This window comes from Solea senegalensis, linkage group LG10 (genome assembly GCF_019176455.1).
Source record: "Solea senegalensis isolate Sse05_10M linkage group LG10, IFAPA_SoseM_1, whole genome shotgun sequence".
NCBI lineage: Eukaryota > Metazoa > Chordata > Actinopteri > Pleuronectiformes > Soleidae > Solea > Solea senegalensis.
Window position 1 is genome coordinate 2,890,640 of NC_058030.1, and position 25,773 is coordinate 2,916,412.

The 25,773-nt window shown below is 41.3% G+C and overlaps 1 protein-coding gene across 1 annotated transcript in view; it reads right to left on the reverse strand.

Annotated features, from left to right (window-relative positions):
• necab2 (N-terminal EF-hand calcium binding protein 2) overlaps positions 1 to 25,773 on the reverse strand; it is a 521,316-nt gene that overhangs the window by 450,303 nt on the left and 45,240 nt on the right. Inside the window, exons 3-5 of the mRNA XM_044035771.1 lie at positions 22,756 to 22,864; positions 17,044 to 17,069; positions 16,547 to 16,644 (exon numbers count right to left, since the gene is read on the reverse strand). Of these exons, the coding sequence (XP_043891706.1) occupies positions 16,547 to 16,644; positions 17,044 to 17,069; positions 22,756 to 22,864 (233 nt within the window). The remainder of the gene's footprint in view (positions 1 to 16,546; positions 16,645 to 17,043; positions 17,070 to 22,755; positions 22,865 to 25,773) is intronic.

Here is a 25,773-nt window from a genome sequence, read left to right on the forward strand (position 1 = left end):
ACTTCTGAAGCACACACACACACACACACACACACACACTGGTACTTCTGTCTTTGTGAGGACGATTCGTTGACATCATGTATTTTCCAGGTTCTTTAACTTACACCTCAACCCTGAGCCCTGAGAACAAGCCATAAACCAGTGTCAGAGAAGGAGGACAATCCAAAATGTCTTCGCTCCATGAGGTCCAATTGTCACAGCGGTCCTCACAAAGACACGACTACAAGCACACGCGCGGGGTCTTTTGTGATAAGATGTTGGTGGCTGATTACAGGGGGCTGTAGGAGTAATCAGTGATTACAGAGATTGGTCTCGTTAGGGGAAATTATTCCTTCTTCTGTGACTCAGATGGAGACACGGGGGCTGTGCGGAGGGGGACGGAGGTGATGAGGGCGAGGGGCCTCTCGTCGGAGAGGTGTAATCACCAGATCACGGCGATGTTTTCACTCAGACGGCGTGTCAGGTGTTTTAACTTTGAATAATAATAAATGTCGGGAAACTGAAAACCTGTAAACAATCACTTCAGAAGCGAGAGCAGCAACGACAACGGCAAAATAAACAGAGACCTCCCACGCTATGAGATTTAAACATAACAATGATGATTATTAAATTATAAATACACTAATAAGTTAAATTTCAGGATTGTAATCTCCTTACATGATGTGGTTTGTAAGTATTGGGAAACAGTTTGTGTAATCTGTGCACAAACAGAAATAATAAAAGAATACATTATTTTAGCCTTGTTATAAATATTTCTAGAAGATAATTGGCGGCACAATGATATCAGTGGAGTCACACTGCAGTTGCCAGGCAACCAGAAGTCGCTCTGCTAGGCAATACAGTACAGAACATCTAAGATACTTAGATGTTTGATTTGGACCACTGAGCTTTGTATGTAATGGACCAAACATCCAGGTTCAGTAGATCTCTCGTCATCAGTGTAAGGTCTGAGGAAATTCAAGAGGCAACCGGTCAGGACGTCACACCTCGGTTTGTAAAGACTCCGGTTTAGTATTTGGCCAAGTCTATGTTGGGTTTTTAAACCGCTTTACTTTACACAATCAATCTAATCCACTTTATTTATAGAGCAAATAAGCAAATGAAGTAAAAATACATCAAAATACAACATCTCACGCTGACTCTGATTGACACTGCGTCAAAGGCCAAGGACAAGAAGTGTCTGAAGTGAACGGGACAGAGTTTGAATCAAGTCAAATTAAACCTGATTTCCACATTGGCTTCAACCTCCAGCCTCATTGTTTTACAACTACTTTTCCAGTACTTTTCCAGGATCACTTTCCTCAAATTCAAGGACAGAACGTGCCGACACAGCTTAAGATGTGAGAGGCGACTTGTAAGAGGCGCTTCGCCCATGATGGCGTCCACTTTTATTGATTGGCAGCACGCTCTGCATCTGGACAAGTGATTGTCCTCGGGATCTTGGGTCAAAGTCAGTCTTTTTTAATTTTCTTTTGATGAGACAGAGATCTTGGAATTTTCATTTCCCTGGCGTCACGTCGTCATTCGCTCTCTCTTGATTAACATTACTCGTCTATGTACATCAAGCAATGCAAGGCATGAAACAGCAGGTGGCGACGTAACAAACAAGGACCTAAATATCAACAGAATTCAAGCACTTTCAATGACCCATGTCTATTAAGGGCTTTTTTTAAGGATTTCAAGGAAATCGTTTTACTAAAAGTCTGTCTGTAAAATAAAAATGATGTTCTTGTTGGCGCATAAACACGAGCGCAGATACCAATCCATCTTAAAGTCACACAGCAGATAATTTATTGGCCAATCCATCATAAAAACAATGATATTGATGGAGCTGCTCTTAAGGATCAACAAATCTTCATTTATTGTCATTCTTACTCAGCGTTCCCGTTCCAGACGCAGAGTTATGTGCTGCAGTAAACAATGGCATGGAGCGGTCTGTAATGATGGACTGCTACATAATGACACAGTGAGTGTCTCTCCTTTGTCCTGCATTACTGACAATCAATCCAGATGTGACTGTATAACACTGGAAATAATCCACACATAATCTCAGATGGCCCACTTCTGGTGGTGACCATGACCGACCACGACTGGGATGCACGGTCTGGAGAGAGGACGCTAAGTGTTGCTATTGACCCTCTCTAAATTCCCCCAATCCAAACGGCTTAGCTTTAAGGAGCCTGATGAGTCTCAGCTGTGATGTGAGAGGAAGAGGAGGAGGAGGAGGAGGAAGAGGAGAGATAATTCTGTCTTTAAGAGCTTTACAGGGTTGCGACGCTCGCAGTGTAAACAAAGCTGAAACAACATCCGAGGCTGGACGACACGGTTCCCCCGCGGACTTCATCACCATTAGCAGGATTATGGAGCAATGCTGGTTTTTTTACACACGTATACCAACCCATGTCAAGAAGAACCTACGAGAAGATACCACGCTGTAGACAACACACAGCACAATACAATGGACCTCAAAAGTTCAAATCAAGGAAAGAAGAGAAAAACTTCAAATTAAAGTCTGAATTATAAGTAGCAAATCCCAAAGGCTGCAGATAAATCGTCTCTTTGTTGAATCTTCTATGGTAATTTAACACTAAAGCTAAGATCATCAAATCTAATTCAATAAGAGAAGAGAAGAGAAGAGAAGAGTTTTCAGAATGTAATCCATGAGCAGTTTGATGTTTTCTGTTCATTTTTCAAGCCGCTTGGAGCAGAACAGCAGCCACACATCGCCTTCTTACCGAGGTGTGCTCCCCGGAGACTTTCCGAGGTGCCTATTTTTAGACTTTTTTTCATTACTTTCTATTGGTTTGATCCACCGTTGCCACGGTAACCTGTAAAAGTTGTTTGTGTTGCGGCATTTCTGAGGTGTTTCCCGCCGCGCACGCACCTGAGGCGATTTTCTTTTAATTTCTTGAGCTTAAGACGGAATGAACTTTCATTTTCGTGCCGTCTCCCTACAGTAGGTTTTCTGCTGGGATGACAGAGGTTTGATGTGCTGGGGAAAACCCCCCACAATCCTGCCTCGGCTTCACACATCAACCAATTAAAATGGTATCCTAGCAACCGGAGTCAATATGTCTCTAAGCAACACCATTTTAGCGCGGCGCAGGAGATGATAGCGGGGCAGCAAGCCTCTGACTGAGAGAGACATATTGTACTTAAATGACTACTCACACTGTCCAGAGCTTCTCTCGGTTATCACACACACACACACACACACACACAATGCTCTGACAGTGTGTGTGTGTGTGTGTGTGTGTGGTGGAGTTCTAATGGTGGACTTGTACAGTTAGACATTTACCCACTCCTCTGGAGACGTATATTACTCCATCAGTGGGGCACTAACCTGAGCATGTACACACACACACACACACACACACTGCATTGACCTCCATCATGTGGACAGCCTAAAAAACAACAACATTATCCTGAATCTGAACCATAACCAGTTAATGAGTTAATGTCTAACCCTAACCGTAACCCTTTTTTTTTCATTACTATGTTAAAACATGTATACAGAGGCTATAAGAATATGTGCAATCTAGAGCGTCTTATAACTATATAACTATATAAACACACCCGAGAAAAAAGTACTCAAAATGTTTAAAATTGTATTAATTTTGTGAAATTTGGAAATAAATATATCACAATTCAATGTTTTATGTTTTATGAACAAAAATGAATCATAACTTTGACTCAACAACACATAAAACACTAAGGGTTAACCTAACTAAATTTAAAATCTTAGACTAGATTCTGGTCTCCACGAGGACTACTGGTCCTGACGAGGTCAGTGGTTATGCCAGAAAAATGTCCTAAAGGGGTAACAATTACAAGTATGAGGGTTTATTGCACAACATTTCTGCAATATATTACCCATGAGTCTAAGTAGTAAGTGTATTATCACTTATAATAAAAAAATACTTTGGTTTTAGCCTTTAACTTCAGTTAATTTGCCCTCAAATCAAAAGGACATTCAGTTTCTCGAGCGTAGTCACATTCACAGAGCTGAAATTAGATCGATATGTAAAAGCTGGTAATTAATTAACCTGTCGATTATTAATCGATCAATCAGCTGTTTTGTCGCCTGGAGTCTGTTCACAGTCAGCAAATATTTATATTCCAGTCACTCAAGCACACAGCAGAGCACCAACATGACCATAATTAGTGTTGTCATCAAAAACACTTGATTACTCACTCACTCACTCACTCGCTCACTGGGGGACATTTGTTCATTTGCAGTCAGGATTGAAGCTAAAAACAGGAGATGATAATAGATTAGCAAACATTTGGTGGTTTTTGGAGAGACGTGGAAGTGGAAGTGGTCCATGACAGACAGACAGACAGACAGGCAGACAGGCAGGCAGGCAGGCAGCGTGCCTGGGTTTGTGTCTAAACAGAAGGCGAACTCACTAACAGGCATCAGAAAACACTGGCGCTCTTCAGATATCGTGCCAGCGTCGTCTGTCTGAGAGAAACAAGAGCTTGGAGGGAGGTGAGGAGGAGAATGGAGGTCAGAGGCGGCTGTGAACAGTGAACAGTGGGAGGGAGCAGAGCTGCTGCAAGGAAAGTGAGATAAAAGGGGCAAGGAAAGAGGCAGGGAGAGGGGAGGAGAGGAGAGGAGAGGAGGAGAGGAAGGATATGTATCGTAGGCTGTGTTGAGGTCTCTGCTTAATCTGTGTATTTTACTCCCTCAATCCCTCACATCTGTATGAAATCCCCTGTATGGACTCCCCCATTCTCTGCTCTCATTTTCACCCAATTACTCATCCACCTTTCACTCTTTCACACACACACACACACACACACACAGGTTTGCACAGCAGTTCTCCTTAGGACACTGCATTAGACGGACAAATACATAGACACAAACTTGTTTTTATGTATTAGTGAGGACACGTAATTGACACAATGCATTCACCAGCCCCTTAACCTACCTTTAAGTTTAGTTTAGTTTCTTGTTTATTTAACGAATAATGACATTTTAACCCGCCGACAGGATCTGGCATGCGTACTTTTCATTTCCGTAATCCTTAGACCGTTTGTGGGTTCTAGAAAATTCAAAAACACATGATGTGACCCTGCCTTTCGTCCCATGTCAGCTGAGATTGGCACAGATTGGCACCTGCAACCCTCACATCGAACCCTAAACCTTAACCTAAACCCAATTATAACCCTAAAACCAGGTCTTAACCCTGAAAAAGGTCCTTTAAAAGTTCTGGGGCCCCAGACAAAATGTCCCCACAATGATGGGTTTGTACATTTTTGGACCTCATTAAGATGTAAGTACACACATACACACACCACCTCACTCTCTCACTCCCTACAGAACTCTGTATTATTCATGCTGTGGGTGTAACCTCATCAGTCAACACACACACACACACACAGTCAGTCAGTTACGCAGTTACATTGTGTTACAGTCAGTCACAGCCAGCCACACAGTTACACAGTCAGTACACGCAGTTACAAAGTTGGCTACAGTTACAGTCAGTTACACAGTTCGTTACGCGAGTTACAGTCGCAGTCAGTTACACACCAGTTGCCAGTCGTTATATAATAGTTACAGTCACACAGTCAGTAGTTACGCCAGTTACAGTCAGTCAGTTACAGTCAGTCAGTTACACAGTCAGCAGCAGTTACGTTACACCGTCAACACAGTCAGTCAGTTACAGTCAGTCAGTTACACAGTTACACAGTCAGTCAGTTACGCAGTTACACAGTTACAGTCAGTCAGTTACACAGTCAGTCAGTTACGCAGTTACACAGTCAGTCAGTTACGCAGTTACACAGTTACAGTCAGTCAACATCACACAGTAATCATTTTAAATATGTTTTTCAACTGAAAATGAGAATAATGATGTAAAAATGACCGTTCCCTCTGATATCGCGAATCATTTTACAATCGCAATTAGGTATTTATCCTTAATCCTTCAGCCATAACCCAAAGAGATTAAAATACTAAAAAGAGTAGACTGAAGTATAAAACGTTGAATCACATGAGTGTAAAAATGTGTTATTTTTTAAGTTCACAGACTCGGCACAAGCTTCTGGACACAGCGGTGTCCCCGACCTCCCTGACCCCTCACTCTGACTGAGTCTGACCTCTCCACTCTCCGTCACCTCCTTACACGCCTGCGTTCCTCCTTCACTCGCGCTCTCCTTGATTTCCTTTCTTCAGATTATCTCCTCACTCTTTGTCATTCCTCACCTCACTTGCCTCCTCTCCTTTATTCCTGGAGTCAAACTTTATTTTTATTTTTTAACATCAGGCACACTGACAAGCAGTGTCTCGCTCCTTGGTTACCATGGAAATGGTAACCCTGGACACCAGGTTGTGGAGGCTGAGGGTTACTAATGCCATCGGTGTCTGACAGGATTTACTGGTGCAGCATGTGACTCTGCTGTGACTGAGACTGAGGCTACTTAAGGTTCTGTTCCACTGCAGGAACTTTGAACAGGAACCGAGAAACTTTACCAGGAAGTATGTGCATTTCAACGGTTAAAGGAACATTCCAGTTATTCTTTTTATCAAAACAGTCCTGTGTGGAGGGTTCGTGGAAAAAGGTCTCTTGTACTCGTATTGTCCTCCAAGATATTGTTCAGAAGTAAGGTGTAGTCAATGGAAGATGTTTCTCCTCTCATCCAAGAGGCTTCTTCAGAACTGTGTTCTTTAGTTTGAAGTCTCTTGAATGAGAGATGAAACGTCCTCAATTTAACTCAAGGAATTCCAGTTGTCTACAGCAAACTTCTGAAGATCTTTGACCTGCATGACTGAGAACCTTCACAGACCTGCTCCAAAGAGTTCTGATCCTATATCCTGTACACATGGTTCTCAAACTGTGGTACGTGCACCACCAGTGGTACGCAAGCTTCCTCTGGAGTAGGGCTGAACGATTTTGAACTAATATCGAATTGCGATTATTTTGACAGGAAATGCGATTGCGATATGATTTGCGATATCAGAGGGAATGGTAATTTTACATCGTTATTCTCATTTTCATGAAGGATTAATGTGTGATATTTGTGCAGGAGGAGGATGAGAGAGCAAATTATCCTCCCGTGAAACATCTGTAGCTGACTTTGCTCGACCTATTTGCATCACTGTATTTTAACATTGGTGATAATTCACTTCAGGAGCTCAGTATTTTCTCAGGAGGTTCTTGGTATGAAACGTTTATTATTCATTATGATATTAGTTGAGTTAGTGCTGGTTGTACATTGTTATGTGACAATAAGGAGTCTTGAATCTAAAGTTTCCGGTGCTGGTTTTGGACAAACGACGCCTGATGTGCACTGCTGTGAAATCGCAGAAGGACACTCAGTGATTTCTAATTAATTAAACTCAAACAGAATTACTCAAATAATAAGGAGGCAAAATAATAAGGAATCCTTGTGAGATTTCCCCTGTGCACATTGAAATAAAATCAAGACTCTGTGTGATGTTCTGTGCTTTATTTGCTCTTCAAATCCCACTACTTCTTAATTATAATTATCATACATTTGGTTTGGTAAGAAGTATATTCAAAAAGTATGACGCTACTGGAATAACTGGATATTAACCGTTGACTTTTACTGCTTTTTGAACATTTTCCTTAAAAATGATCTTACAGAGTATGAGACAGCGTTGTCACAAAGATAAATGCTGATTTTTTTCTAGTATCTTTTACAGTCGACTGCTGCACCAGTACTTCACCAACACACTGAACTGGAAATGCACAATCTTCCTTTGAAACTCCATTAAATCCTCATGAATAAGTCATGGATGTTATGCAAACTGCTCCTTCAAGAGTCATATTCACCGGCGGAGGCCACTGAGATGTTTTACTCACTCCCATTTTCTTATCATTTCATTCATCACTGTCTTCGCTTCTCAACCGAACCAAACCAACAACCCCCTTCCACACAATCTCACTCTCCTCGGTTCCCTCTCTCTTCATCGATTCTCCTCCCTCCTCCCTCTTTACTCTCCTCATATCGCTCCCAACGTTATTGTGCACAGACCTGAGCGCCTCCCCTGCCCCAGCATCATCCACTTCACCTTTATCTTCATGAAGAAAAGGAGAAGATGAGGTGGAGGAGGAGGGGAGGTGGCAGTGGCTCGGGGGGCAGAGGAAGACAATGCAGGGGAGATGAAAGGGGAAGAGGATGAGAGAAAAGAGGAGCGGGAGGAGGAGGAGCCTCATGGTGGGTCACTTGCCGGAGCGAAACAATTTCCCGAACACATTTTGAAAAAGGGACAGAGTTAACAAGATTTTAGGCTGAGAGGAGACGCGTGTGCCTGTATAGTCGCCGAGGAGCACGGAGGAGCACGGAGGAGCACGGAGGAGCACGGACGCTCGCTCAGCAAACACTTGAAAAAAAATTAAGTGCTAATGAGAGCGGCTCATTAACCACAGCACTTAGGCAGGACAGATAGGACAGGAGATTTTAATGAATTCTCCTTCCCCTTTTTTTGTTGCTTATTCATCACCTTTGACACACACACACACACACACATACACACACAGAGGCCTCATGAGAATCGTGCTTACTTATTTCCACCTGCCGGAGAAGCCAATTAAAATTGTTTTCTGGAGCCACATCTGATTCCGTTAGCATCATGAAAGCTGTCACACAAACGGGGAAGAAAAGGAGATAAATAGTTGAAAGAACACTGGATTTGTTCCACGGCTGTGGGTTATATATGTGTTTTAGATTGCATATTTGTTCATGACACTCTGAGCTGTCATGGGAATATGAGCAAGTAGATAAGAAGCAGACGTGCGGGGTGGAGGGAGGGGGGGCGTTTCTCAGAGTCCGTCTAAGACAAATAAAATCACTGCCAGCTCCTTTTTTTCCTGAGATGTTTTCTACACTCGGCTCACAGTTGTGATGGCAGCCAACAATGGTCTTGTTCCAAAAATGAGGAACTGAGAGCTGTCAGAAGGTCTACAGTAAACCACGGGATAGTGTCTGCGTCTGATGACGGCTGACGACAGGAGCGGGAGCTGCCTGTAGAAACAAAACTCTGGCAAAAAGTTAGACGAGCGACCTTTTTGTCTTAACAAGGTGGCTCCGTGACGTCGTCTCGACCCATCTCCATGACAACTGGGTCCAAAAGCATGCTGCCTCCATGGTAGTTGTCGCCATAGAAACATCGGGGACTCTTTAAAAGTGATGACATGTTGACACAAGCTGCAATTGGACGTGATGGACACTGGAAACAGCAGACACCTTGTTACTGTTTGACTGCAAAAAATGCAACAAAAACAGAACCTGTAATTTGAGCCCAATTTTAAATCTTTTAAAAGTTAAAGTTGCAGTATGTTATATGTTTGCTGTGTTTATCTGAGAATGGCCTCAAATGCATGGTTTCCACCATGGTATGGTTCAGTTTGGTACAGTATGGTACGGTTTAGCTCCACCCATGACCTTACTGTACCATTTTATTCTGGTACCCCAAGGAAAGGGTGCCAAAGAAATGGAACAGTAGGGTCTATAGGGCTGAATGTTTCTCAATAAATATCTAATTGGGATACTTTTTTAATAAATTGCGAGTGGGATATGATTCGTGATAGGAAATGGTCATTTTTACAATATCATAAGATCTAAAACACAGATACACTGAGAAAAAAAACACAGAGAGAGTCGTGTGGAGCTGACAGGCAAAAAGAAAAAAGCCATCGCCCCCTGTGGACTTCGGAGTAATTACCAAAACACTGGCAGCATCTGCCTCTACATGACCTCTACTCTCTCTCTCTCTCTCTCACTCCAACACACACACACACATATAGAGACATGGAGCGAGAGAGTGAGCTCTTTGGCATCTGCTGTGCAGGGCATTAGATGTTTGTTTCTTTGGTGTTTTGTTAAATTATGGGGCAGCAAAGGGTTGGGTTGCCCCTGAGCAAAGCACCCAACCCAGATAAGTGCAGATAAGTGCCGCCCACTGCTGCTCCAGCACCCGGCATGTGTGTGTGCGTGTGTTCACTTCTGGTGTGTGCAGAGGTCAAATTCACTAGATCACATTGACGGTTGTGCAAAAATGATATGTATCGTTTATCCTTTCTCTGTCTTTTAACGCAGGGTTATTCATAGAGACTGTATCCAGGAAAGATGGAGCTGTGTGGCGCAGTGAACAGCAGCAGGAGATCGTGCTATTAGCGTAGCAGACATTTTCTTGTTTGTGAGAAGCCAAAATCATGATTTTGAGTCCAAGTGAACAAACACTTGCTCACATTTACGTAACACACTTTAGTTTTCACGTTTCTTAAATTAACATGCATTAAATTGCTTAGAAAATCAGATAATTCACCTTTTCTTTTTTTCATTTTACCGTCTAATATCTTTCCCAATTCTTGCAATTATTTTGTCAATTAGACGGATAATTACACTTAAACTCTGACATGACGGGTTCTTAAGGTCAGAAGTGATTTGAGTTTGTTAATCCTTCACTAATTGCTGTATGATCAGCTTATTTGCGGAGTTCCTCAAAGCTTCGGGAAGCAACGACTGCTTCCACTAATTGATACCACGACAGGCAAGAGTGATGAATACTGCATGAAGTGAATGGAAATATCACATTTGCATGAATTATTAGTGTGCCGGTCATCCCTCAGGGAGCATGAAGTGGAGGATGATGAATAAGAGACGGAGCGTCAGTGTCTGTCACTCTGTGGACGTCAACTGTCTCAGGTCTATGTGTTGAACGTGGATGGAGCATCTGTTAACGTAGCTTTCTCCACCGTTACTCCCTCTTCTTTGGCCAGGTAACTTCTGCACAAGCACAAGTTTCGGCAGAGACTGCGCCTTCACTTATTAAGATGTATTGATCATCGTATTGCACGAGAAAGGACGACGATATATACATCGCCAAATCAATATTTTGACCCACTCGTAGCAGATATAATTCAGTTTAGTTTTCCTATTAATTTTCTTGTCTTCTTATGTGTTGTTGGGTTAAATTATGATTCATTTTGACCACAAAATAGACCACTTTTCTTTTTGTTAAAAAAAACAAAAAACGAGCCAAGTGAGCTTTGACGTACTTCAAATTTCATAAATTCAATCCAATTCAAACAAAAATTGGAGTACTTTTTGCTGAGGTGTTTAAATAGTTGGTAAAAATTAAAGATTGCTTATAGGTTGTGCTGAATAAAAGGATATAAGACACTCTATCATTCTTATAGCCTCTCTATACACCTTTTAACAGGCTTAAATGCTCTGCGTCCTCAGGGTTAAATAAATTTCCAATTTTTGCTTTCGCTCCTGTGTATGAACTCACCTCATTATCTTTATTAAGTTTTTGACTGACATTTGCGCTTGAGAAAATCTATCCCTCGTAATTTGTAGTAGCATCCTGATGTTAATGTTACCAACTTAGCCATGGCATTTACTTAAAACCAGGTTTTAGTTGTCTTATATTTGCTTTTCTATAGGATTCTGTCTGTTTCCCTTCATGTCACAATTATATTTTTACATGGCATTTTGGATTTCTTGCATAACGTTACTCTACCAGTCTATAATTGTATGCAATGTATCTTTGAAACTGTATCCAGGATGATATGTTGCCAATGAACATTTCTTCAAACCATGAAGGGAGCTGGGATGTTTTTCCTTAGGTTATGAATGTGGTGAGGTTTAGGCACCGTCCAGGAAACACTGATTTTTCCTCAAAGCATCCAATTCAACCTCCTCTTCATAAAAAAAAGCCTAGGATTGTCCTTGAAACACTGTAATTATCCATCACAAATCTCTGTGTTTCAGACACCAAAGCATTTGCTTGCATTTGCATTTGGTCTCAAACTGTGATATGAATGACCGTCTTTCAACACCCGCTGAGAATTTTAACATTTCATTTGCCATTTCATCATGACATCAACGGAACCATTCTGTGCCAAAATGTCACAGAATTAACAAAAGTCACATTTTCAATGCCTTACAGAAAGGCTAATTGGCAACAGTCTCTAATTTTATGCATCCCATCTTACTTTTTTAAGGATTTGCCAAGGTCTCTGGGGGAAATGAATCAAGACGCCTTATTTTATTCTGACTGCAGACTGCCCCGAAGGTTCCAACCAAGTACTTCAACGCACAAGAAGAAGAAGAGAAGCTCCTGTGCTGTATTTTCCGGTACAGCACAGGAGGTTAACTGCTGAGCACACGCCTCTGCTCACCTGCTTCACTTGTTCTTTCTCCCTGTGTCAATGTTCACTGAAGTGCATGGAGAACTAATCGATTCACACTGGGACCTAAAAAAGGCCCAGGAGTCGAGGCTGCGGCCTGCTGCTCCGGCTAATATCACGCTCTGTCTTTTAGCTCCACCCACTCACATCTGCTCCACTTTGGCAGATTCTCTCCAGTCCTTTCACGGATGTCACCTCTCTCTCTCTCTCCGAGTTTTATCATCACTGTGTTTGATAGAAACAGAGAGAGAGAGAGAGAGAGAGGGATGGAGACACTGTGGAGACATAAAGTCCTAAATAGATACATAAAGGAGGAAAAGATAATCAGAGTGGCGTCAAAGCTGCTATCATTTTCAAAAATGTAATATAGAATTTGGACACATGCAGCTAATGTATTACAGCGACTTAAACCCTTATCACTAGTCACAGATTAGCACTCAGAAAAGCCACTTTAACATTTCCCGAGGAGCTGATAAGCTCTGAGGAGGCGGCCGTCTCAAAGTGTTGCTCCACTAATACTAGAAGTGATTCTGGGAGAAAACGGCTCCTTGGCCAGCAAACATTTCCATTTCCACGGCTGTCGACAAAAACTTGTGTTTAAAATGTGATGTTTGAATTGGAAAAAAGAAAAAGGTTTTTGTTGTGGTAACTACCTAAACGTGTAGAAGCCTGTTTTCACCACGTAATGTAAAATTATGTAAAAATATATTTATGTTGAAAACATTTATTTATTTCATGTTGAAACTCAACATGTTTCAACATATCAGTCATAACTATGACTCGACATCTCGTAACTATGACTCGACATCTCGTAACTATGACTCAACATCTCGTAATTATGACTCAACATCTCGTAACTATGACTCAACATCTCGTAACTATGACTCAACATCTTGTACCTGTGACTCAACATCTCGTAACTATGACTCAACATCTTGTAACTGTGACTCAACATCTCGTAACTATGACTCCAGCATCTCGCAACTATAACTCAACATCTACCTATGACTCAACATCTAGAACCATGACTCAACATCTTGTACCTGTGACTCAACATCTCGTAACTACGACACTCAACATCCGTAACTATGACTCAACATCACGACTATGACTCAACATACGTAACTATGACTCAACATCTCTAAACCACATCTCGCTATACCAACATCTTGTAACTACATCAACTGACTCAACACTCCAATCTCGTACTCAACATCATAACTATGACTCAACATCTGTACCTGTGACTCCAACATCTCGTGAACTATTATATAACTCAACATCTGACCTATGACTCGCCAGCATCTCGTAACAACATCTCATGACTCAACATCTGTCAATGCAACTATGACTCAACATCATGACTCAACATCCGTAACTACTCAACATCAGAATCTCTCAACATCCGTAACTATGACTCAACATCTCGTGAACTGAAACGAGCTCAACATCTCGTAACTATGACTCAACATCTCAGTACTCACATCGTAACTATGACTCAACATTCTCCTCAACATCGTTCATGACTGACTCAACATCTAACCATGACTCAACATCTCTTACCTATGACTCATCACTATGACTCAACATCTACTGACTCAATGACTCAACATCTCGTAACTATGACTCAACATCTCTTACCTATGACTCAACATCTCGTATCTATGACTCAACATCTCGTATCTATGACTCTACATCTTGTATTTATGAGATACTTTGTTGTCAATCTGTTTAATTTTCAATGTGAGCAGACTTAAAGATCCAGTATGTAATGTTTGGGAGCGTTCATTAGCACAATTACAACAATAAGTATGATGGTATTAACCACCAAAATAAGACTCTACAGCACTTGTTTGTGAGAAAGGATAATCATTTCTCTTCTGTTCAATAACACCTAGCAGCAGCAGCAGCAGCAGCAGCAGCAGTGTTTTATGTATGGAGTGGAGTTATGATGATGCAACTGTAAAAGAAATATCTGCTAATTGACTGACAGATGCAGCGTCTAGACTGAGTTTCACTCACTAATACACGATCCTCAAATCTCCATCTCTGTGTCCACTCTGGCCTCAGTGAGTAAAACACACTCCCACACACACACGCACACACACACACACACACACACACACACACACACACACACACACACAAATCCTCCATCGATATTTGCCCCATATAAGCAGTGTCGGAGTTTCACTTTGGTAATTTGACCCTCTGCTAACTTTCCCGAGCCGCCCCACTCTCCCTCACTGCAACACACATTATAATGATATTGCCACTCCCAAAGAAGGAGGAAAGGAAGGAAGGAAGAAAGAATGAAAAGAAGGAAGGAAGAAAGGTGTACAGTAGAGGGAGAGCAAATAATGTGAGCAGAAGAGACACTCGGTTGATTGATTAAAACAATGGACACTCATTAGAGAGAAACTAGCCTTGAGTTCTGACCTGCAGCTCAGGGCAAGATAGAGACGGAGCTGGTGGATAGAGATACAGAGACACACACACACACACACGTTTGCACAGCATTCAAAGTGAGGACCCTCGTAGACATGATAGCCCCTTACTCGAAACCTAAACCCAATTCTAACCCTAAAAGTAGGTCTTGACCTCCAAACAATACCTTTATAGATTTGAGGACCAGACAAAATATCATCACTCCCTATGGTTTATACGTTTTTTGGGTCCTCACAAAGATACACACACAAACAAACAAGCATACACACACACACAGTCAAGGCGAGCTCTGACAACATGAATATCAGAGTGTGGCTGTGGACCAGCTGCTATATATAGCAAATGGGGAAAAAACTAGGATAACACAATGTTTTTCCTCCAACTGACCACACACACACACACACACACACACACACACACACACACACACACACACACACACACACACACACAACCTTAACTTCATTTAACCACAATACAAAAGCCCATTAGCCCTAAACAGTTCCTCAGAAAATGAGGTTCTGTCTCATTAGAACCAGGTTTGAGGAGGACACTCACACACACACACTCACAAAGACAGAGGACCGTGTGTGGCTTTAACACAAGAAAGAAACTTGGCAAACCATTATTTCGCAGGACACACGCATCATTATCCTCACTCTGCATTGTGCTGTATGTATAAACATATTTCCTCACAGTATGTTAATATGTTTATGTGGCTGCACACACACACACACACACACACACACACACACACACACACAGTAAAAGTATCCTCTGATGACAGCAAAGAAAAACAGGTGGATGCAGATCAGCAGGCAAAGACGGAAACCTCAGATTTCATCATGACAGCATTTCACATTAAAAACTCATGACAGCCACACTTCACCATTCATTTGAAAAGGTAGAGTGGGCAGGATTTATGTGGTGTCACTGATCAATAATCCCATAATAACCTTTCAGCAGAGCGACACTTTGACGACTTTACAGCCTGGCAAGTAAAAAACCTGCCAAACTGCCACATTTACCCGGTTTTAACTGCCATTTCTGCTATTTAATTAAAACTCTCCTTGTTTTACTGGACAAACATTATGACACAAACCAAGTGACCGATTCTGCAGATTCAAGTGTTTATGCTCATCGACTTTAACAATTCATATGTCAACATACACATGTTGATTATAGACATTACAACAAGGGTAAAATAAATTTAATTATTCAGTCGGGGTGAGCAACAAAGACATTTGTGATGAAAGATATTTCACGTCTGTGTGATTGTATCTAGGAATTTGTATTATATATTAGTCTACATGTATGTTAATAGATAGTGTGCGTATATCTCTGTATATACTGTATATATCTGAACCTTGTTTTTGCTGTAGAATTTATATGAGACACATGATCAGCATTATTTAAAAGAGAAAAAATGTAAATTCATTTATTTACTGTTAGACGGCGTTTCTTTTATTTTTCAGAGCAAAAAATGTGTCGATATGGAACAATAGAGATCACAATAACCATGTATTTATACAACACAAAATTAATCTATTACTTACAAAAACGAAAGGTGAGGGCCACTTTAAAATTGACTCGAGGGCTACATCTGGCTCGCGGGCCCCGAGTTTGAGACCTCTGCATGACAGGGTCAACAATTTAGCTTGATGTTTGTGGTTGTATCAAAAACCAAAAATACAGTTTCCACAAAGCACAAATGCCACATGATTAAGTTACTAATTTAAGTCTATGTTAATTTATGTGTTTATGTACACATGTTTTATGCACTACATACATCGCATGTATGGTTTATGTATTATGTTTTAGGTCTTGTATTGCACTGCGGCATTTCTTCCCCCCCAGGGAGACGGATAAATAAAACTAATACGTCGCAGAATAAGAAAATAAACTGTTGTTTACACACAAACACACACACTTACCTTCTTGGTGAAGTCCATGGCTTTGAGGATGGACAGGTTGAGAGTTTCCAACGAGGCCAGGACTCCCTCATAGTCCCCCATGTGTTTGGCAAAGTAGTCTGAACACACACACACAGACACACACACACACGTATTATTACGATTATTTACAACAGTGATTCCCAACCCTGGTCCTCAGGGAACACGGCCCTGCATGTTTTAGATGCTGCCCTGCTCCAAGCTCTGCAGACGCCTGATAACGAGCTGTTCATCTGATCATCAGGTGTGTTGGAGCAGGGCAGCGAAACACTGATTTACAAGATCTGAACGACATTTAGAGTCACAAAGCTATTTGTAGCGCGTCACTGAAATTGATTAGTAGTTGAATTGATGTATTTGAAAGAAAAAAAAAAAGTTGTATTTCGACCGAGAAAAGTACTTTTTAATAATAGATCAGAGCAGATGAGGGCAGTGTGTGTGTGTGCGTGTGTGTGTGGGTGTGTGTGTGGTCTACTTACCACAGAGTTCCTTAGTGTCAACATTACTATCACAGCATAGCAGTGGAGCAGCGGAGGGAGAGAGAGTGAAAAGGGAAGGAAGGAAGGAAGGAAGGAAGGAAGGAAGGAAGGAAGGAAAGGGAGATGGAGAAGAACAGGGTCAGAAACTGAGGAAACATTTTGGCACACACACACACACACATGTTGCAGACACATCATTGATGTAATGCATTCCCTAGCCCACTAACCCTAACCTTAACCATCACAACCTTACCTTAAAACCAAGTCTTAACCCCTGTAAAATGAGAGGAGTCTATGGTTTTATTTTTTGGTCCTCAAAAAGCAACAAATACAAGACACACACAGGTTTGCACTGCTATTCTCCTGAGGACACAGCGTAGACTTCCATTGATTTGGACAGCTTAAACAAAGCGTTATACCAAACCTTAACCGGTCGATGCCCTTTAAAGTTGGGGAGGCCGAGATGTCATTTTTGGACTTCACAAAGTACACACACAAACTATTTTTATATCTTAGTGAGGACACATCATTGACATAATGCGTTCCCTGGCCCCTTACCCTAACCTTAACCAACACAACTAAACAATTCAACACTTTTTTTCACCCGTGTGTGTGAAATCTTTAAAGACAGGACGTGTCCTTGTGATATCTTGCGTCTTTTCACACTGACTTTAGTTACTTTTCATTGACAGTAGTTGGTAAAACTGTCAAACAACCTCCCAACACAAGACAGCGCAAGAGACAGAGCTGGGAATATGACGTCATTGACGTCAAGTATCGTATTTACCGTCTACGCAGAAATGTGAGGCTGGTGTTTTCAAAAACTACAGCTTCAGGTCCCCTAAATCAGACCAAACGTCTCTCCAGCAAAAAAAAGTATGCGTATTCACCTAAACCTGCCTCAGCGTGGACAGCCCCTAAGTGCCTAACCCTAAAACCAGGTCTTAACCCTGAAAAAGCCCCTTAAAATATGAGATATTTTAACAAAGATAGGTTTGTGTGTTTTTTGGACAGCTACTTTTGTTTTAGGAGACTGCATTGTCCACAATTCAAATCTTAACCCTTCAGTGAACTCGCTCCAGTTCTGCCTCATTAGGAACAGGTTTTGGTCTCTGTGAGGACTACTGGTCCTGACAAGGTCAGTGTTGATGCCAGAAAAGGTCTGGTACGTACACACACACACACACATACACACAGTGTGGGGTTTGTCAGGCAGGGAGGAAACAACCTAACAAGACTGACAGGAGTCTGAATCAATCCACTGTCATCATTGTTGCTCAGTTCACTGTGTGACAGTGAATCCTTCACTGGTTGACAGGCCGGGAGAGGAAGAGGAGAACATGGGAGCAGGAGAAAGAGAGGAGAAAAGACGGGGAGATCCATTCATCCCTCGCTTAATCCAGCCAAGAAAGGGATGAGATATATGAGAGGACAGAGATAGAGAAGAGACTCCATCTGTCCATCTTCATTAATAACGACTGTTCAGTCAAAACTCCCCGTTAGATGTTGTCAAAAAAGGAAAATCTGTCTGAATAAAACAAGCGAGTTCTTTGTGCGTCTCTTTGAGGACCCGTGTTTGACCGCCTGATCTGATGAGTCCTGATCCAGCACTGGGACATACAGGCTTTAAATAAACATCTGCTGTGAAATGATGTGTGTTATTCTCCACTGTGCCTCCAACCTTTCTTTATTCCAGTGTTCACAGTCTAAAGTAATCATAAAGTAATCCATAACTATTTCAAAATAAAAGTCTGGCAGTTTGTCCCTCATTTAATGCTCTTAATGTGAAGGGGTGAAACTGAAATGTTTTTGTCAGTGTTTAAAAACCGTCTGTTGCTCATATTTAGCTCTGATTCTGTCATCACGACTGCTAATAATCACAATTAGTCAAGTTAAGGGTCAAAAAAGGTCATCATGGGCCAGATAAAACTGGTTTGTGGGCCAGATCCGGCCCCAGGTCCTTATGTTGCCTCAACACTGATATTAATACAAAACAATGTACATACATACGTCTTAAAGTATATGATATTTACTCTATTTAAGTATCAAAAGTCATTTTCTGATATAAAATGATTAAGTATTGAATTTTGTACTTAAGTACAGTTAAAGAGTATTTGTACTTTGTTACATTACAACACTGCTGTTGGTGTGTGTGTGTGTTTACTTGTATTAGGACATTTTCCTGGCATAAACACTGACCCTGTCAGGACCAGTTGTCCTCATGGAGACCAAAACCTGGTCCAAATGAGACAGAATCAAATTTTCTGGGGAACTGGTTAAAGTTTAGGGCTAGGATTTGAATTGTGGTTAAGTTAAGTTAAGGTAGCATCACTTCAAGCTCTAAATTAAAAAGATACTTTAATTTATTTAATCTGTATCTTGCCGTTGTTTTATCTTCTTAAAAACACTTAAGACATTACAAAATAAGGATATAAATGTCCATAAAAAGCTGTTTTATTCTGATATTTTGTGCCTGAGACAGACATACTTTATATTTACACATTATGCCTTAGTTTTTTTCTGTCTAACTCTGCCTCAGTAAACACAATAACAGGTAGTTTATAGCTCTGAAATGACTCATGTTGTTATTGTGTTGCACTGAATCGTATTTATTCCCCTTTCTCATGTTTTTGTTTGCCTCACAGCAGCATTGTTTACTATCCAAATGTTAGCTCCAGATATAGGCTACATTTTCACAGAGGAAGCAAACCAGTAATTATTGCTGTTCCCCCCCCCCGCAAGTGACGCATGCACGCAGGCGCGCGCCCGCCTACCCACCCTGTGTTAGTAATAATATCTGTCATCACTGTTTTAAATCCCGTTAATCCCTGGGTTTAATCCTCATCACGGGCAATAACAATCAGCACAAGAACGTTACATTTAGTATCACATATGTTTAAATTAAAACAACTGCAAATGCTGATTATTTTTCACTGAATTGTGCACATTAAAGAGGCATTTCACCTATTTTAGTAATTATTAAGCATATATTAACACCTTATTCTACCTCTAGTACGACATGAATTAAGATTTTTCCTGATTAAGGTGTTAATACATGCTTAATAATTACTAATAAAGGTCTGGTATGCCACTTATATGCATGTTAGTAAGCACCAAGTTAATGGTGAATATGTGTTCCCTAATCTAAAGTGTTGTAAAGGTTTTAGTTTAAAGATACTGCAACTCAACTGATTCCATGTTTTTAATAATCATCACTATGTTTTTTTGTAATTTGGCTTTATTGAAAATTAAATTTCAGGATGTCTGCACTGAAATTTGCACATTAAAGAGGCATTTCGCCTAATTTATTCAAGAGGTTTAAGGTATTCATTGCAAGAGACACAAAAATAACCCTCATATTTTGTCAAAGTGGGTGTGATACGAGTGTTCTCCGGGCAGGAAAGGTCAAATGAAAAATTTAATCAAGTTGCATGATGAAAAAAAAATGTTTTCATAGCTTACTTTGTGTCAAAAATATCTGCTAAGTTATGCTAAGTAACTCAGGTTGCTCAAGTTTCTTTAGTTAGATGTTATTGAACATAGTTTTTGGACAAAAAGACGAGCGATAAAGTATTTTATTTCAAAAGTAAAGGTTTTAGTTTAAAGATACTGCATAAAAAACTATGTGCAACTCAAATGCTTTTTGTTAGGTACTTAAAAAAACAACATAAATGTCAGATATTAAGTGCAGGTTCATGTTTTTTATGTTTTCTCCGGCAACCTGACAGAAACAGAAGCCTCAGAAAACGGCACCAATAAGGGGAAGAAAGCTTGAAATGTGAGAAATTCATCAAAGAGCGACGGTGACAGATCGTCGTGTGGCCGGAGGCAGGACGGCGCTGTCCGTCTCTGTCTGCCCGTCCCTCCTTTCCATCCATCAACTTCCTGCTTCGACAGGAAACCGCTTACGCCGTCATTTCTGCTTTTGTTCAGACTAATCAATAAACCTGATCTGCTGTCACATGATAATGCTGAGGCCTGGCACGCAGCTGCCAAGTCTACTTAACTCTAATGAGGTGAAACTTTTTTTTTTCTGACGGCATCCACTGCAGCAAATAAGATTTATAAAGTGCGACGGTCTACCAAGACGGCTGACGTCAGTCGCACGGTCCACTTACTGCACCGATTTAAAAAAAAAAAAGAAATCACTAAAGGCTGAACCTGGTGGAGGAATTATATATTGAGCCAATTCAATTCAACAGCCACTATAAAAAGGTCACTTTTTGTTCTGCTTGGTTTCCTTTTATTGGAAGGCGCGCAGCATTTGGAGGTTGTGTAAATCAGCCCAGTGTCAGCACACTTCTGCTGATATGGATCAGCTGATTGGCCGATTACAAAAGGGTCCAGAAATTGATTCAATGAGAGTCAAATCAAAACCGAGGGTCCCCGGAGGCAGCCATGGAAAAGGTTAATGTGTTGGAGGATCAGGGTGACAACCACAAAGATAAAAGGAGGAGGAGAAAGGGAGGAGGAGAAGAAGAAGAAGGAGGAGGAAGTGAGATGGAGTCTCCTCTTTCATTATTTTGTCACACTGTCTTTATTTCACCTGCTTAATGTTGACATTTTTATCTAAAAAGGCTTAATTACAAATACAATTCCACATAAAAACAGCTTTCAGAAAAAGGGGCGTGAGATTTTTCCACACATCAGAACAAATTACATACATCTTCACAAAGCCTGCACAAACACACACACACAAAACACACACACGTGCAAAACACATAAACACACACAGAAAACACACCCACATGCAAAACACACATACACATACAAAACACATATGCAAAACATGCATGCACATAAAACATGGTGGTTTCAGAATGTTTCAGAAATCATCACAGTACAGATGGACACAGACCCAAAACATACTGCAAAAGCAACCAAAGAGTTTTTTAAGGCAAATAAGTGGAATGTTATGCAATGACCAAGTCAATCACCTGACCTGAATCAAACATTTCACTTGCTGAAGACCAAACTGAAGGCAAAATGCCCCAAGAACAAGCAGGAACTGAAGACTGTTGCAGTAGAGGCCTGGTCGAGCATCACCAGGGATGAAACCCAGTGGCTGGTGATGTCTATGCCTTCCTTTGACTGCAAAGGATTTGCAACCAAGTATTAAACATCGAAAGTTTGATTTATGATTGTTTAGTTTGTCCCATTACTTTTGGTCCCCTAAAAAGTGGGAGGCACATATAGAAACTGTTGTAATTCTGACTCAAATTAAAGCTGAAAGTCTGCAGTTAAAGCACATCTTGTTTGTTTCATTTCAAATCCATTGTAGTGGTGTATAGAGTCAAAAAGAAGAGAATTGTGTCGCTGTCCCAATATTTATGGACCTGACTGTAAGTCCCTAACCCTAAAACCAAAAAGCGTGTTAAAAAGGGTTGACAGGAACATGAGGAACAACCAATGTCCTCACTTTTCCAAAATGTCCTCACTACCTATGGGGTTTCTTTTGGTCCTCACTAAGACACCAACACAAGAAGACAGAAACACACACAGCTGAAAAGCGTGACACACAGTTTGTGCAGCAGAGAAACAGCTGCATGCGTCGCTCGTCTTTTCATAATTGATAGTGAGACGTGATCAAATCCCAAAGTCACGGTGGAGCAAACTCACAAATGCAGATTGTATTTGTTCACAGCAGTGTTCCGGACACACACACACACACACACATTTCAAATGTACAGTAGATGCATAGTAAGTGCTGACCTGGTGTTATCAGAGTCGATGGTGTGAAACAGCTTCTCCAGCTCCTCCTCGTTCAGCGTGCCATCCGAGAAGAAGGCCTGGAACTCATCCAGAGACAGTTTACCATCATCTGCAGGAGACACACACACACACACACACACTCTGTTAAAATGACGTGTTATACACAGAGAGCATCGGAGAAACTAATCCTGTGCACAAGTCACTTTTTTCATGATGCTGCATTTGAATGTTCATGCTTCAAGTTGCTGTAGCAACGTATCTAATTAGACTGGCTTTCATGTGTTTTATAATAATGTGGGTTTACAATTCATATGTTTTACCTTCATGGATATTTCTTGTTTTATTACAGGCCCATTGTGTGACATTTACAATGGTTTATTGGCAGAAAGTCAATAGACTACACATATATAAATAAATGTTTGTATTAGTGCAGTGGTTCACAAACTTTTTACATCAAGTACCACCTGAACTTTATTCCCAATAAGATAATGTGCTCTCTCCTCCTCCTCCTCCTCTTCCTCACATATACTTCACACACTGGTATAGTGACATTAGATTAAGATGGAGCAAGAGATAAAGGGATTGTTTCGTCTTATTTTCTTCACACTCCGGTCAAAAATTCCTCAGCTCCACTCCAATCACATACCCTCATTCATTCATTCATTTTACGTATTCATTTTCACCAGAGGAAGCTCCACAGTTCATATATAATCACCCAAAAATAAAAAAGTTTGGTTTTCATAGCCTTAGAACAAGCCTTTAGCAATCATATAAGTTCATTGCAAGCCACAGGAAGGACATCCAGTTTGACGACTGAAGAGTAGCGCGAGAGAGTAAAACGTCATCAGCATACGTCATGTCTCTGTGCTGCTATAGTGCCAGACCTGAGATAAACACTGAAGCGACACACAATCAGACAATTGTGGACTTTTTGTGTCTCGAAAAGAAGAAGAAGAGGAGAGCGCTGGTGTCACGTTGACCTGCATTTCTATTGGTTCTTTAGCAGACGTGGGTCGTAGCAGCAGTTGCACCGTGAGACGCTCATGCAAAATTTCTGACACTAAGGTATCGCCACGTTAAGACATCTTTCGCACAAAACCGCACAGTGTGAAGTCAGCTTTAGGCAAAGACTAAGGCTTCACATTTATGTCAAAAGTTGCAGTAAAACATGCTCACGAGCAAAAAATATTACTTCACGCGCGCAGATATTAACGTACGCCCGCGCAATATGGGGCCTTGTGCGCATATTAAACAACGAGTGAGGAAACAACCAAGCCGTGTGCATGCAGTGCTTCGTTATATGAGAGAATTTGAAAATCTGTTTGCGCGAGTCTACCAGACTTTTGACAGATTAGGCGATGTGAGGGCAGTATGGAAACATGACGCCATTTTGTGCCGTCATGTTTCCAAGGCAGTCCGAATTTGCAGACCACGGCTCGAGTCTGATTAAACAGATACACACAGGAGTAATTCATAACTCTACTCTGGGTGTGTTCATCTGACAAAGGGACATCCTTTTCCGTGTGATTTCAGTCAGATTAGCGTTCTTTCATTCATTCATCTTCTACTGCTTTGTCCTCCACATAAACGATCGCTTGGTCGCTGGTGACAATCCACGCTGACATAGGGCAAACAGGTCGCCAGTCCATCACAGGGACACATAGAGACAGACAACCATTCACACTCACACCTGCAATCTGTTTTTTGGGCTGAGGACCCGGAGATTAACCCACACACACACACACAGGGAGAACAGGCGAAACATGTTTCCACCCGGTTTGAGTCTCATTAACAAAAAGATTTATTATAATTGTATATAATGTCACAGACACATATACCGTTTCTCACTGTGAGCTGCCACTGCAGTAATAACAGCAGCTCCTCTAGAAAGCGGAACGCACAAAGATCGGTCGCTGGGAAACACCGGAGGGCAGAAAAAGTGGATTTTTAAGTTCCCTACATCATTGGCTTCACAGTGGATGTGTTCGTGCGTCTCACGAGAGGCAATTACAGGCTCTTTTTTTAATGGAGCCGCTGTGAAAAACGTATTCACATCACTAAAACTGTGTGGCTCTATTTTCCATCGTGCAGCAATTAGATTCATATGGAGTGTTCCGGGACTTTGTCTTCAGGTTCTCTACGTGGAAGGAAGTGTGTGTTCAGATTATGACAGATCTGTTTCACACAGATGTAGGTTTCTACTCTGCATCCGGCTCCAGCTCATACTGCAGGTCTCCTTTTAAACATCTCCGCTTGCTAGTGTGGAGGGGCTGGCAGCTCCATACTGAAGGGAGTGGTTATTCATGGCTTTGACTCGATCCTGCTGTATATCTGCTCACTGCTGCTATACTGCATGCTTGACTGTCTGTCTCGCTGCATGATGCAGAGCGAGATATCAAATATTAATTCCCCTGCCCTCAAAGTGTGCTCGCCTTGAGTGAGGCAGACTGGATGCAGCAGGTTGAGCTATGGGACCACTGCAGAGAGCTGAGAAACCACGGGGGCAGCAGCAGCAGCAGCAGCAGCATCAGCAGCAGCAGCAGCAGAAGCAGCACTGCAGCCTCAAAGAAAGCCTTCAATTCAAATGTGCTGCTCTTACTGTATACATTGACTCGCTCCTCTCCCGGTTGCAGGATTAGGGAAGAATGTGCTTCTGAATTTCATTTTAACACAAAGAAGGGAATCCTTTTTTTCCTCGCTCGTCTGTTTTTTTTTTGCAGGGGTGAAGCTGACACAAAGGATCAAACACAAAAACTGCAGGATTTTGACGTTTTGTGCATTAGCCAGTTCAATAATTGTTTAACTCCTCTCAACCTTACTTTAGAGGGTGACCTATTTATCAGCTACTTGACTTTCACAGCTGTATTGTATCAGTGTCTATGTTTGCTGATTATTTTAGAGAATTATATATATACTATGATCAGTGCAAGTGCATATGTCATAAAAAATATGAAAAAAAACACTTTACTTTCTCAATTCAAGGTCTATATGTTTGGTTGTATGTGCTATGTGCTCATT